Source organism: Psammomys obesus, unplaced genomic scaffold (assembly GCF_907164565.1).
Source record: "Psammomys obesus unplaced genomic scaffold, mPsaObe1.curated_primary_1811, whole genome shotgun sequence".
NCBI classification, from domain to species: Eukaryota; Metazoa; Chordata; class Mammalia; order Rodentia; family Muridae; genus Psammomys; species Psammomys obesus.
In genome coordinates, this window is record NW_026596433.1 from 1,524,690 (window position 1) to 1,541,219 (window position 16,530).

General features: G+C 35.9%; 1 protein-coding gene and 1 pseudogene across 1 annotated transcript in view; one reads left to right on the forward strand and one right to left on the reverse strand.

The window, feature by feature from the left end:
• Positions 1–16,530, reverse strand: part of Spock3 (SPARC (osteonectin), cwcv and kazal like domains proteoglycan 3) — a gene marked incomplete in the record, with an annotated part of 448,767 nt that overhangs the window by 292,734 nt on the left and 139,503 nt on the right. Inside the window, 1 exon segment of the mRNA XM_055597901.1 lies at positions 5,452–5,497. Within this exon segment, the coding sequence (XP_055453876.1) occupies positions 5,452–5,497 (46 nt within the window).
• On the forward strand, positions 14,716–14,826 carry LOC129669622 (small nucleolar RNA SNORA70; annotated as a pseudogene).

A 16,530-nucleotide genomic window follows, 5' to 3' on the forward strand; every position in this document is an offset into this window, starting at 1 on the left:
CCAAGGACTATTTGTGGAGATAACCTAGAACTCCTGCACAGATGCAGCCCATGGCAGTTCAGTGTCCAAGTGGGTTACCTAGTAATGGGAAGAGGGACTGCCTCTGACATAATCTGATTGGCCTGCTCGTTGATCACCTCCCCCTGAGGGGGGAGCAGCCTTACCAGGCCACGGTAGAGGACAATGCAGCCACATTTGATGAGAACTGATAGACTAAGATCAGAAAGGAGAGGAGAACCTCCCCTATCAGTGGACTTGGGGAATGGCATGCACGCAGAAAGGGGAGGGAGAGTGGCATCGGGAGGGGAGGAGGGAGGGGCTTATGGGGGGATACAAAATGAATAAAGTGTAATTAATAAAATTTTTTAAAAAAAAGAAGTGGTTCAACTGATAAAACAAGATCAGATGAAAGGGGAGGAGGTCCTCCCCAATCAGTGGACTTGGAAACGGGCAGGGAGGAGATGTGGGAGGGAGGGAGGGTTTGGGAGGGAATGAGGAAGCAGATACAGCTGGGTTACAGAGTTAATAAAATGTAACTAATAATAAATAAAATAAAAAAAATAAAAAAGAAGTGGTTCAAATTCCCGTTTTAAATAATTAAAAACAATTTATAAAATAATGCAGTCATCTTTGTATATTTCACTTGATGGATTTTTGCAGAGAACTGTGTTTCTTTTACTAAAACAAAACCAAAGGCTCCAAGCTTTTAGACAAAGTCCCATTGTGGCACACCATGCCTCTATTGTGAAATACAGATTAGACCAATCTATTGTTGCTGAATTTTACTAAGAAACAACCAGAGTGATAGTAGGAAACATGTAACACTCACGTAAACAAACTAGATTCAAAGCATTTGAAAGAGGCTCTATTTACCCGGTGCAATCTACAGAGCCTGTGTTTCAAATGCATCACTCTATTTAAAGAAAGAGAAAAACTTGGGGCCTACTTGCTCCAACACTAAACTTCTTCAATTTTAGAAGGAGCTATAAACATAACGTTAGGAATAGCTCTGTTCATTGATGAGAACAAAGACTCCATATGGAATTTTACCATCGTGTCCTTTGCAGCCAGCTCTTGCTGTGACTGGTGTATCTCAGAAGACACCATGAAGAAACATGGAACTAATGAGAATGAGGGGAAGTCCTGAGAACTGAGAATGAAAACAGAGGAATGACGGATAAGCACATGGCTAAGCAGGTGACTCCTCTTTCAAACAGAGTAGTTGCTTTTTGTCAGCCACCCTTCTTATCCAGAGCCTGGATCATGACTCATCTACTTTCATAGATTACTATCCTCCCAACTCTCTGCACAAAGGTTTTAGCATCTTGAGTTTAGGAATGGTTTCTTCACATACTTCATCTTTATAAACTGCTAAATAAGACCCAATTTATTGGAGCAGTAGGACTTTGCCCTCCACACAGTTTACTTCATCTGGAGGACTTTTTATTTCCAAATTTTCACAAAGACAGAGAACATTCATGAATTCTACAGCTTCTTGTGCCCTGTTCATCCCTCAGATACATGCAAAACAGAGAAACATAGCTATCACACGAAACTGACATTACAAGAAAAATAATGGGTATATTTATGTCTAGGTTCCTAGTTACCAATCTGTTAGATACAACCCTCTCCCAGGTAGATTCCTAGTGAAGCAACCCCAAGCCGCTGTGGCATGATGACTAATCGGTGTCAATTTGACAGCATGTAGATGCACTTAGGAGACAAATACCAGTTTTTTAGATTTGCTTAATTGTGATAAGAGGACCCATACTGAATTTGGTAGTCACTTACTCATTCATGGGAAGAATAGGAAAGCCAAACAGGGAATTTCCCTGAGCAACAGCATTTAGAGCTCTCTTCATCCAAAGCATGCATACTGTCGTGCTGTCCAAGCAAAGATAGACTACGTGTTCAAACCGTGAGCCAAGGTTCTCCTTCTTCTTTAATTAGCTTCATAACGTGTTTTATAACAGCTAATAGAAAAGTGACTAATACATAGAAATAAAAAAAACTAAAGCAATACTTAAAAAATATTTCCTTTCTATTTATTTTATCCTACACCATTGTGTGTGTGTCTGTGTCCCATGCTTTTGAGTAAAGATAACTTGTCCAAATATAGTGCTTTGGATCAAACAAATTCTCTAATCACTAAGAAAGTTGCTGATGAAAATTCTAGTGACTTCACAGACAAGACAGGTTAAGAAAAAGAAGTGTTCTTAAAACCTACTGTGAATATATTCAAAACATTGTTAAATTATTTTAAACTTGGATTCTTCTACCACTCTATGTTAACTTATAAAATTCTCCTTAATTTTTCACAGTAAACACAGAATGCAGTCTATGCTTATTCGAGAAGATGCATGTCCTCATTAAAACTATTTTTCAGTTGATTTCAGTTGTGTCAACTCATGATTAACCACGCTAATGAAGAGAAGTAATAGCACAGTTAACTCACATGGAGAAATGCAAAGCAATTTATTTTTGGCATACGTGTACTTAATTTTATTTTGTAGCCAAGTTACAATCATCAAAATGGTTTAACTTAAACACACAAAATTATTATAGTTCTCCAACACTCAAATTATTTTTGTAGATAGAAAAGCAAACTACAGATGTTGTAATGAATAAAAAGAATCTTAAATAAGATTTTTTAATTGTTACACTGAAAAATGTAAAACCTGAGGTATATATGAACAACAAACTAGTTTGCAGAAATACATGTGTATTTGTGCATTACTATATATAAAATAGCATAGCTTTTTACATATTTGTCTGTATTTTAATCATGTACACAGGAAACATTTTTTGAAGCACTATAGAAAACAGGAGTAATATCTAAAAAAACTGTATTTCATCAAAAAGATACAAGTGGCAGCAAATTAAAATGTAATAACATAACCTCCTCAGTCTTTCAACAAAATATATAACTCACATCTACAAAACATAAAAATGTACTTATATTTGTATGATATAGATATCAATAAAGAAGATATACTAAAATGTAAGCATGCAGAGCCTTCTAATTCATCTTGTAGTCAACAGATCTATTAGCTTTTAAAAATGATTCCCATAGAAGAAAATGATACCAAAAAGAATTAGAAATTCATTAGAAATAATACATCTTAATTCCGTCTTGTTTATATCTTTTGGAGGATTGAAACCTTGTCTTTCTCCTGGGTGGTTCACAAATAAAGACATTGAAACATTGTGTTTCTCCCAGGTGGTTCACAAATGGAGAGACACATCTCTTTCTAATGTGTTTCTGAACTGAATGCAACTTTTATTTGTTTTTATCTACAAAATTATATGTTTTCAATCAAAATTTAATATCTGATAGTACAGAAAACATTGTAGGCCTGTACTATAGCAGGTGGTAACATGATTATATCTAGTTCAACAACAATATACACAGATTTTGTGATGGTAGGAAGTGGTGAATACTACATACATGCACAGAAATAAACTTCACACTGAATATCACTGAACTTTATGATCAGAACTATACATGCTAATGATAGTTTATATGGTAAAATTCAGTTTTTATATTTTACTTTTACTATATGATTATCAATAGCAAATAGAAGTTATGATACTGAAATCGGAAGTCAGAATTCTTAAACTCAAATTCTTGGTCTTCCTCTTTGGAGAACCACCACATGGATAAGAACTTGACTTCCTCGTTTCTTCAATATCCTCTAACTCTGAAGAGTTATAATAAGGGTTAAATAAACTAAAATATATAAATACATATTAAACATAATAATGACATTAGATACTTTTTATATATAACAAAGGCAGTATTATAATATTAGTCATTGAAGATTAAATGATTTGTGTACTATATTTGCTCTTAGCAACCTTTCCAATGATAACCAGTTTTACACAAGTAAATAGAAGTCATAATTCAAAACATTTTCCACACACAAGGGTCACCAAAGCATCTTTCTTATAGCAGCATTTACCAAGAATGAAAGTTTAAGTGTTCACAGATAATTCCCAGTTGTCAGGGTATATGATTCCATCATAAAAATTCATTTCCCAAGAAAAGGCATAAATGCATTTCATGATGCTTGACATATTTTTATTACATTTTTTCTTAGCACATTGCCATGACTTACTGGTAAACCAAGAGAAAAGTAAATTATTTAAATCTTCAGACCCAATTAATAACAATAGGGGTAGTATGGTGAGATGATGTGAGGTAGATAATGAAGTATTAATTTTGAAGCATGACTTGGGTGCAAATGTCTCCTTTACAAGTCAGATTGACATTGACATTGATGATAATTCACAGTCAGCTCTACGGATTTATACTAACCTACAAATATTTCTAAACATTAAGTTGTTAGTTTGGGTATGTTGCTAGTCTGGATATTAAATAGTCCCATAAAATCTAAGTATTAAAGGATTGTCTTCCAAACTAGAAGAGTTATGAGACAGTAGTAGAGTCTTGCCATGTGGATTCTTGCTGTTGTGCAGGTCCTTGAGAGGCATTCATTGAGAAATGGCCCAGGAACTCTGAACCCTTCAATTTCCTCTCTCAGCTTCCTTGCTTGTGGTACAAATGTTTTGTTCAGTAATGTTTTCCCTTCTCAGGTACCCACAGCAAAGTGGCCTTTCTCTCTAGGGCTAGAACCTCTAGAGACATACCCCTAACCAGCTTTTATTTTCTGCATAATTGCTATAAGTATTTCATGATACTCATGAGACAATGACTGATTATTAAGCAATACCACTTCCCAGAGTGTTATCAGTGCTGAGAAGAGTATTCTCTAAAAATCCTTGTTTTCAACATTTAAGACCATATTCTGGACCTAATGCCACAGTATCAAGTGAATAAAGCTTTTCCCATTTTTTACATTTATGATTTTGGTGAAATGGTTATACCCATTCTCATAGCACACACATGTTGAGCAGTATGGCTTTCCTTCCTTAGGTGAGCTAACAGGAAGCAAGATTTACGTATTAAGCTGGAGAATATTATTTTGTGCCTAGCATTTCCTTTAGGTTCTTGCTAAAGTCTTAGTTGAATGCAATCACCATAGATGTTCTATTTTAAATGAAACATTTTAATCAATTCAAGTGAATATAGTAAGGTATTTCTTTTGAAAACTTGCACAAATAAATCTACTCTCAAGGGTACCCCTGAAAAATAGGTGGAGTGACTTGTAATGGTCAATAAAAATACACATAGTAAATAAAGTTTAAAATTCCAAATCAGTAATGTAAACCATGTTTCTAAAAATAAATTCCATTCTGACATAATCATGTACATAATTAGCTACTTTCTAACTTTATTTTCCTGAAATAAACAGTTACTGCATAGAATTTCTATTCATGCATGCTTATGCATTTAGCATTTTAAATTCTAACCAGGCAAAAATAGTACTACTAAAAACTATTCAATTATAAACTTTAAATATTTATATTTTGAAATGATTAGATTCTTACCTTGATCAAATGGTTTTCCTGGACTCCAAGTACGGAAATAATCATCCTAAGAGAAGAAAATAACATGATTTAAGTACATATGATCAATTAAAATACTTGGATTCATATGAAATCTCAAATAATATATGAAACATAGAAACAGAATACAAACCTCTACTTCCTGCAATGGCAAGCAGCAAATTAAAAAAAAAAAGTGAAAAGAAAAGGAACAAGAGAAAAAGAATAGTTATCAAAAAAGAACATACTGTTTACAAGTTAAAGTATTTCAATACATGTGCTCATTTCATTGGAACCCAGGGGTTACTCTAACAATTTCATTATTTTTGTTGCCTCTTCCCTTAAATATTATAATGAGATACTTTCAATTGCAATTCAATGTGCAATATAACATGCAGATAATTACCCCTAAGCTAATAAGCTGTAAAGTATCTTACTAGATTCCAATTATAGGACTTCATTTCCCACTAGTACAATAATAAATGGATCCATTAATATAACAGGGAAAATATCAAGTGATTCTGCAATAGCCCATAGAGTATAAATAGACTTCATGCAAATCATTCACACGTTAATTGAATAACCAAAGAGTTCATCAAAATGCAATTGGGAGATTGAGAAAATGCACACCTAATTAAATCCTGGTTAATGTTTAAATATTTAATATGGAAAAGAATATATATAATACAGTTATTATGTATTTAGTAAATGTAACTGAATGACATAAAGCTGGAGAAATGTATACCAACAGAATTTAAAAGGCAAATCCAAACGGACATATATGTTTTACTTTGAAGCCTTGTAAAGTACGTCATCTATAGTGTTTTCAACTATAAAAATGGATCTTCATTCAAATAAATGCACTGCTTTTATAATGATGATACGGCATGAGAAACAAAACATTATGATGAAGTTGCAATAATTCTTGGCTTCTCATCCAGACTCACTCACGTAGGTGTACAACTCAAAGAAGACTACAAGGCCAAGCAGGAATTATATATATATTTTTCCTTTGTAAATTTGTTCCTTACATGTACACACACACACACACACACACACACACACACACACACATACATACACACACACACACACACACACACACACACAAACACGCACACACTGAGTGCACTTTGCATCCTGATTACTCTCACCCTTAACAAGTCATTTTTTTTCCCTCCTGTTCTTTTTACCTCTCCTTCCTTCCAGGATCTTTCTATCACATTCATGTTTTTGCTGTTGTTTCTCTCTCTCTCTCTCTCTCTCTCTCTCTCTCTCTCTCTCTCAATTTTGTGACCCAAATTTTAACCAGGAGCCTATGTGTGACTATGGTTTTAGAAATGTTTTTGTTTGTTAGATTGTTGTTTGGAGTGGAGGGATTTCAGCAGTGTTTTCAGTTGTAAACAGAGCCACTCCCGCAAACAGCAAACAGAAGCTGATTAGTCCATTCTTTGATGTAAAGATATTGGATGTTGTTGACCCACCATATGCCTGTATGTCCGCAGGAAGGTGCAGACCCACTGCACATCAGCGTCATTTGGTTGTTTCATGCCACGTGCTAGCATTGCACAGACCTACCCCATTCCCCGAACACCATTCTCCACCCATGTCTTCTAGTTCTTACATCCTAAAGGCCTACTTTGTTGATGGTCCTTGAACCTTAAAACAGGCAATACAAATATCCTGTTGCCAAGTAAGCACTACTCAATCATCGCTTATTCTCAGTAATTTCTGCAGCCTTGTGTGCATTCCCTTCACTGCAAAGAAAATGCTTCTCTTATTAAAACTAAGAAGATCATTTTTTGTGGTTATAAGCAATTATTTAGACATTTTGCTTTTAATTATGAAGATAATCACAATGATTGGATATTATTATAATATCTACTAATTTCAAAACTAAATTTCATTTTAAATTTTTTCTTTACTTTTTTTTTTCAGAGTCGTGTTTCTATGCCAATGCCATGCAGTTTTTCTTACTGTTGCTCTATAGTACAGCTCGAGATCAGGGATGGAGATACCTCCTGAAGATCTTTTATTGTAGAATATTGTTGTAGCAATTCTGGGTTTCCTCTTTTCCCATATGAAGTTAAAAATTTTTCTTTCAAGGTCTGTAAAGAATTGTGTTGGCAATTTGATGGGAATTGCATTGAATCTGTAGATTGCTTTTGGTAAGATGGCCATTCTTACTATGTTAATCCTGCCAAGCCATGAGCATGGGAGATCTTTCCATCTTGTGCTATCTTCTTCAATTTCTTTCTTCAGAGACTTGAAGTTTTTGTCAAACAAGTCTTTAACTTGCTGGGTTAGAGTTACACCAAGATACTTTACGATGGTTGTGGCTATTGTGAAGGGTGTTGTTTCCTTAATTTCTGTCTCAGCCCTTTTGTCTTTTGTATACAGGAAAGCTACTGAATTTTTTTAAGTTAATTTTGTATCCAGCCACTTTGCTGAAGGTGTTTATCAACTATAGGAGTTGTGCTGGTAGAATTTTTTGTGGTCACTTATGTATACTATCATATCATCTGCAAATAGTGATACTTTTACTTCTTCCTTTTTGATTTGAATCCCCTTGATCTGCTTTAATGGTCTTATTACTCCAGCAAAGATTTCAAGTACTATGTTGAAGAGATATGGAGAGAGTGTGAAGAGCTGTATTTAGTCTTCTACTCTTCAGCCTCTTTTTTTGTGTCACAATTTTTAAGGTAATACATTTACTATTATTATTATTATCATTTTTATTGTTATTATTTACAATTTATTCAATTTGCATCCCAGTTTTTGCACCCTCCATCATCTCCTGCTGGTCCCACCCTACCTCCCTCTTCCTTCCCTATCCCTCTTCCTTAGTCCCCTAATATGGGTGTTCTCCTCCTCTACTGTTCATAGAGTCTACCCTGGCGTATCAGGTCCCATCAGGACTGAGTGGATCCTCTTCTTTTGTGGCCTGGCTAGGTAGTACCACAAAAGAGAAGTGATCAAGAAGCAGGTAACCGAGTTCATGTCTGAGACTGTCTCTTCTCCGTTTAGAGAACCCACATGGAGACTGTGCTGTCTATGGGCTACATCTGAGCAGGGGGTCTAGGTCCTCTCTATGTGTGGTTTTTAGTTGATGCATACATTTCTGCAGGTCCCTTGGCCCTGAATTTTATTTAATTTTATTTATTTATTTATTTCTTTATTTATTTATTTATTTATTTATTTATTTATTTATTTATTTATTTATTTTTGGCTTTGTTGGTCTCTTTGTGTGGCTATTGTCCCCTCTGGACCTTTATATCCCCCTTTTTCCATAAGATTCCCTGCTCAGGGCTATGAGTCTCTGCATCTGCTTCAATCCCCTGCTGGTTGGAGTCTTTTAGAGAACATCTATGGTAGGCTCCTGTCCTGTTTCCTCTTTTGTACTGCTTCCAGTATCTATCCTATTTTCTCTTCTGAATGACAATTAAGCATCTTCCCTAGGATACTCCTTGTCTTTTGTTCTGGAGATTTAAGTATGTTTATTCTATATTATATAGCTAATATCCACTTATAGGTGAATATGAACCATGCATGTCTCTCTGCTTTTGGGATACTTACTCAGGATGATCTTTTCTAGTTATAACTACTCACCACCATCTTTTGTGCTAACCATCCACTTCAAACGAAAGGTCAGAAAATCCCTAGAAGCCATATTTTTCAGTCTTGTTTTGTACCAAAATAAGGATATATTAAGATGGACAAATGATGCCAATTTGTACTAATAGGTTCTGTTCTAAATTATGTAGCATTAGATTAAGGGAGAATAATGTCCCAGGATAATTAAATCAACATTGATTGTTTAAACTCTCTGAAAAAAAAATCTCTTTAAAGACAATTACTGCAAGATAGAATTCTTAGAAAACTAATTAAATTACTTCACTAAGAGTCTAAAATATTGTGGCCCTGAAGATGCCTCAGTAGTTAGGAGTATGTACTGACTGTAAAGAAGACAGGAGTTTGGTTTTGGCATCCATACTGCTGCCTCTCAAACACCTTCGATTCAAGTTACAGTCACTTAACATCCTCATCTGAATTCCTCCAGACATGTACAACGTCTCATACAGATGTACCCTCACACACACACTTAATAATAATAAAACAAAATATCATTAAACTTCCCAATTCAATGTGAAGATCTTAGCATTCTTATTTAATATCTCTTATCTTAAAAACTGTGTGTTCCTACTTGAAGATAACAAAATATCTTTCATTTAAAGCATAAAGAGGAGTGGGGAAGCTGTGTTTGATTTTCCCATAAAGCCTGACAGACAGTAAACCTGAGCACAATTGCAATAGCCTGAGTAAAGTTGCACTTGAGCTACAGTTCTGACTTTAGCACTTGGGAGCACTACCTTACAAAAATGATGATCTAGAACTCAGACCCCTGGGAACAGAATTGGAAAAGTGTTACACAACACCTTGAGAGTGATGTTTTATGTGTATACACACACATGCACACACATACACCCACACATACCAGCAGAACACTAGACACTCAACTGTCAGAACACTGATGTTTCTCAGGAAAGGCTGCCTCATCTTTGTTAATTCCCTTATGTGTTTCATAAAAGCTAAAAAAAAAAAAAAAAAAAAAAAAAACCTCTTCATTTCCCACCAATTCTCAAAACTTCTTCATTTTTCACCAGGTCTCAAAAGCAGTCATGGAGTCCATCAATGTTAAAAGTCTGTTTTAAAAGAGTATATAATGTTCATGAGAGAGATAGGTCTGAAGTTCTCTCTCTCTCTCTCTCTCTCTCTCTCTCTCTCTCTCTCTTTTGGTTGAGTCTTTGTGTGGTTTAGGTATCAACATGTCTGTGGCCTCACAGAGTGAGTTCCATAATATTCTTTCTGTTTCTTGATAACCTCCTACTGGAGGATGGGGACAGCCTTACCAGGCCAGAGTGGAAAAAATACAGCCAGTCCTGATGAGACCTGATAGGCTAGGGTCAGAGGGAAGTAGCCCATGGAAGCTCAGTGTCCAAGAGGATTTCCCAATTATAGGAACAGGGACCATCTCTGACATGAACTCATGGCCTGGCTCTTTGATCACCTGCACCTGAGGGAGGAGCAGCCTTGCCACCCCACAGAGGAAGACAAAAGTACCTTAGAGTAATCCTAACCAAGGAAGTCAAAGACTTATATGAAAAAAATTTCAAGTCTCTGAAGAAAGAAATAGAAGAAGATATCAGAAGATGGAAGGATCTCCCATGCTCATGGCTGGGCAGGATTAACATAGTAAAAATGGCCATCTTACCAAAAGCAATCTACAGATTCAATGCAATCCCCATCAAATTGCCAACACAATTCTTTACAGATCTGGAAAGAAAAATTCTCGACTTCATATGGAATAACAAGAAACCCAGAATTGCTACAACAATATTCTACAATAAAAGATCTTCAGGAGGTATCTCCATCCCTGATCTTAAACTGTACTACAGAGCAACAGTTATAAAAACTGCATTGTACTGGCATAGGAACAGAATGGTGGATCAATAGAACCGAACAGAGGACCCAAAAATAAACCAACACATCTATGGACACCTGATCTTTGACAAAGATGCCAAAACCATACAATGGAAAAAAGATAGCATCTTCAACAAATGGTGCTTGCCTAACTGGATGTCTACATGTAGAAAAATGAAAATAGATCCATACTTATCACCATGCACAAAGCTGAAGTCCAAGTGGATCAAAGACCTCAACATAAAACCAGACACACTAAATCGGTTAGAAGAAAAAGTGGGGAATACCCTTGAACTCATTGGCACAGGAGACAACTTCCTGAACAGAACACCAACAGCACAGGCTCTAAGAGCAACAATCAATAAATGGGACCTCATGAAACTGAAAAGCTTCTGTAAAGCAAAGGACACCGTCATCAAAACAAAATGACTGCCTATAGATTGGGAAAGAATCTTCACTAACAGTTTATCTGACAGAGGGCTAATATCCAGTATATATAAAGAACTAAAGAAGCTGAAAAACAGCAAACCAAGTAATCCAATTAAAAAATGGGGAACAGAGCTAAACAGAGAATTCTCTGTAGAGGAATATCGAATGGCAGAGAAGCACTTAAAGAAATGCTCAACATCATTAGCCATTCGGGAAATGCAAATAAAAATGACCCTGAGATTTCACCTTACACCCATCAGAATGGCCAAGATGAAAAACTCAAGGGACAACACATGCTGGAGAGGTTGTGGAGAAAGGGGAACCCTCCTCCACTGCTGGTGGGAATGTAAACTCATACAACCACTCTGGAAATCAATCTGGCGCTTTCTCAGACAAGTAGGAATAGCACTTCCTCAAGATCTGGCCATACCACTCCTAGGCATATATCCAAAAGGGGCTCAAGTACACAATAAAGACCTTTGCTCAACCATGTTTGTAGCAGCTTTATTTGTAATAGCCAGAAGTTGGAAACAGCCCAGATGCCCCTCAACTGAAGAATGGATGCAGAAATTATGGTACAACTACACAATGGAGTATTACTCTGCAATGAAAAATAAGGAAATCATGAAATTTGCCAGTAAATGGTGGGACTTGGGAAGGATTATCCTGAGTGAGCTGTCCCAGAAGCAGAAAGACACACGGTATATACTCACTCATATAGACATATAACATAGGATAAACCTACTAAAACTCTGAACATTTAAAGAAACTAATCAAGAGAGCGAACCCTGACTAAAACACTCAATCCCCATCCCGAAAGGCAAAGAGGATAGAAACCAGAAGAAGAAAACAGGAAACAACCTAGGAACCTGCCACAGAGGGCCTCTGAAAGGCTCTGCCCTACAGAATATCAAAGCAGACACTGAGACTTAAGGCCAACTGATGGGCAAAGTGCATGGAATCTTAAGTAAGAAGTGGGAAGTAGTAAGATCTGGAGAGGACAGGAACCCCACAAGGAGAGCAACAGAACCAGAAAATTTGAACACAGGTGCCTCCCCAGGGACTCATATTCCAACCAAGGACCATGCATGGAGATAACCTAGAACCCCTGCACAGATGTAGTTCATGACAGTGTAGTATCCAAGTGGGTTCCATAGTAATGGGAAGAGGGACTGTCTGTGACATAATCTGATAGGCCTGTTCTTTGATCACCTCCCCCTAAGGGGAGAGCAGCCCTACCAGGCCACAGAAGATGACAATGCAGCCATTCCTGATGGGATCTGATAGACTAAGATCAGAAGGAAGGAGAGGAGGACCTCCCCTATCAGTGAACTTGGGAGGGGCAGCGAGAAGAAGGGGAAGGGAGGGTAGGACTGGGAGGGGAGGAGGGAATGGCTTATGGGGGGATACAAAGTGAATAAACTGTAATTAATAAAAAATAAAAAAAAAGAATTAGCATTCAGGGAATGTACAGCATTGCCGACAGGAATTACTTTTCAGTCTCCAAAGGGATTTTTCAGTGCAATAGTATTCAGAGGAAGTACGTTTATGGTTTTGCTGAGTTTAACCTCAAAGATATTTTTTGTTTTATCCTTTATTTTCCTACGTAGCCTTCAAGCAGCAAATTTCCATGAGAAAAATAGTATTCTGACTCTTAAAAAAAATCACTTCATGGGTTATTGTTACACATGTTTGTGTGTGTGTGTGTGTGTGTGTGTGTGTGTGTGTATGTTCTCACAGCAGTATACTTCTACATTTCTCCTTATTTATTCATTTTTGACAATGTTTCAGCTTACTAAACCTTGAGAATTTTGCCAAGATAAGTATCAAAACAATTTTTTTTTTAATGGAAGTGTTCACTCAACCACAATTTCTTCTTTTCACAGGGCTTTGTGTCAATAATGGTTGTTCCTTGTCTTCAACTTAGATGCAAAGCAAGCTAGTTAGAGACTTAGTAAAGACCTAGAAGCATTCCTCCCTACTGGGTAACTAGTAAAATGCAACCAAATGTGAGTCATGATAAACAAGCTGATTGTCACTTCTGCGTGAAATACCATACTAGTAAATAGCACACACCATAAGCATTTAATGCAGCTAATATGAGACCTTGTCAACTTCTTATGCTTAATGAAACAATAACTAGTTTTACATGAAAGACTGCACATACGAAAATGTGCTTTCTGTGGTATTATTTAGTTAGTTGAACTTCTTTCTATTTTGTGGTGTGTGTGTGTGTATGTGTGTGTGTGTGTGTGTGTGTGTGTGTGTGTTTTCAACAAAAACATTAGCATTCATAGTATTTCAACCCAGATAATTCTTTCTTGTGTCGAGAACAATGGGCAATTTTGTGCTTTGTAGGCTATTTGAAGCACCCTGGGCCTGAGTAGAAAAAAATCAGAAAACATTCTCCCTCAAGGCTTGACAAGCGGAATTGCCACTATATATTGATAAATCTCTTTTGGAGGAAATACCATTCATTTCAAGAACAATGATGTAGAATTACTGGGATACATGGAATGAATATTGAAGCAAAATATTATATAACAAAAAGTGCTATCAGTAACAGATTTTCTGAATAATTTATTGACAGCTTTTCAAGGTTATGTTTTTAAAAGCATATTGGGCTAGAAATACAATATATATTCATTTCTCATCATTTAGATTTATCTCCATCTATCTGTGCTTTTACATTATTGTAATGATTTTATAAAATAAATATAATAATGTCTGAAAACTTTTTTCATATGAACAGACTATGAACATTTTGGAAGGTAGGAATAAAAACCACTTATAACAATGAAAAAATTTGCTTTTATAACTCATCATAACTTGACATTATGTATGTAAAGTAAGTCATAAGGAGAAATTTGTATCTGAACATCAGCTGTTTCTTTCATTTGTCTATGCTGTCACATATATATTGAAAATAAAACTCCAATCAACATCCCAATGAAATTTCTTACAGACACAGAAAACATAAAATATATATGGAAGCACAAAACATCCAGAATAGCCAAAGCAAGCTCCAGAAAAAAATGAATGATGCTTGACTACAAGACAATTGAAATAAAAATAGAATTTTACTGGAATAAAAACTGACACATAGACCAGTGGAAGAAAATGGATAACCCAGATACACCAACCTGAGTTTTGACAAACAGAACAAAAGTAAATGTTGGAGAAAATGTAAGGTCATCATCAAATGGTAAAAAACAAAACAAAACAAAACAAAACAAAAAAACCCAAACCAACTATATATCTATATATAGATAAATGAAACTGTAAACTCATCTATACTCCTATGCAAAAATCAACTCTAAATGGATCAAAGGCATCAGTATAAAAGTGAAACTATGTTTGAAGCTAATTAAGCTAACCAAGACTCTTTCCCAACAGGGACCTGATACACAATGGTTGCAAAAAGCAGCCTCCTTAGTAGCATATGCAGGAGACACATTTCTGGCAGTTGTGTAAGTCTCTGTTCCCAATACTGTCCCCAGCCTAGGCTCTAGACAGATATGCATGATGTCTTTGGGAAGCCACAAGGCACAGCCGCCAAGGTTCACCTTGGCTAGATCATAATGTCTATCTGCATCAAGCTCCAGAATAAGGAACATGTGATTGCAGCTCTGCATAGAGCCAAACTCAAGTTTCCTGGCTATTTTTTTTTTTTTTTTGGAATGGATTACATATTTTATTTTATTAAGTTTTTTATCTTTTTTATTTTATTTTTTAAATATTAGTTAAAGTTTATTAAACTTGTATTTTAGCTGTAACCTGCTCCCTCATTCCCTCCCAATCCCACCCTCCCTTCTTCATCTTCTCCCTGCCTCTTTCCAGGTCCACAGATAGGGGAGGTCCTACTTCCCTTCCATCTGATCCTAGCTTATCAGGTTTCTTCAGGACTGGCTGCAATGTCCACCTCTGTGGCCTAGCAAGCCTGCTCCTCTCTTGGGGATGGAGGAGGTCAAAGAGCCAGCCATTGAGTTCATGTCAGAAATAGTCTCTGTTCCTCTTACTAAGGAACCCAAAATTTTCCTGGCTTTGAGAAGATCCACATCTTAAAGAAGTGGGACTTTGCCAAGTTTAATACAAATGAACTTGAAGACATCATCACTATGAAGTGGCTCACTCCTGATGTCTGTGGGTTTAAATTTATCCCCAGTAGTGGTCCCCTGGACAAGTGACAAGCCCTGTATTCCTAAGAGCTTCCACAGTGCTATCCTATACTCTACCAAATCATGTTCAGCAATAAATCTCACATCTTTAAAAAGAAGGGAAGAATGAACAAGCAAAAGAAAGAAAAAGAAAGAAAGAAAGCGAAGGAGACTATTAAATGCTAGAGGAGATGGTAATGAATGGTATATAAGATATTGGTATAGGTAATGACTCTTAAAATTATTCTGTTATTTAAGAAATAAGGTCAGCAAGTGACATATTAAACTCACAGAAATAAAATTCTTCTTATAGTAAAGGTATGGTTAAGGGAAGAATAAAGAGGTAGCCTGAAAATTTGAAGGATTGTTTGTCAGATACATGTCTGACAGGGGATTGATATCTACTATGCAAAGAACTAAAAAAAAAATCAATAAAAGAATCAACACAATGAAAATTAGGCAAAATTGTAAAATGTCCATGCTTTGAAAGCATTATCAGATTTTTTTTTAAATATAGTTGATGAAAGTGAAGCTTCTGGGGTGTAGAACTTCGAAGATGACTCTCTTACCTACATACTGAGTTGGGTATTCATCTTGTAACTAATAACAAAAAAAGTTTCATCTTCTTATCCTTGAAGGACATCTGGGTTTCATGAATTGCTTGACCAATAACATATGGAAGGATATATTCAGGAGTCCTAAATCTAGATTATAAAAACATGTTCTATATTTCTACCAAAATAGATGTTCAACAACCTATAGAAGCTTTTTGATTATTGTTTCCTTATGATATCTTGGTCAACTCTCAGTCACATGAAATAACCATGCTGAATACCCAATGAACCTAAGCTCATTTTACTGCTCTCAGTACTTGGAACTATGGGAGATAACATAAAACTGGGTTAATCATAAACTATACTGGGGCTGTTTATTATTATTTTTAAATGACAGAAAGTCTTCATACCATGCAATGACGCATAAAGGAAAAAAAAAATCAGAGAAACTTTTGTTTCCA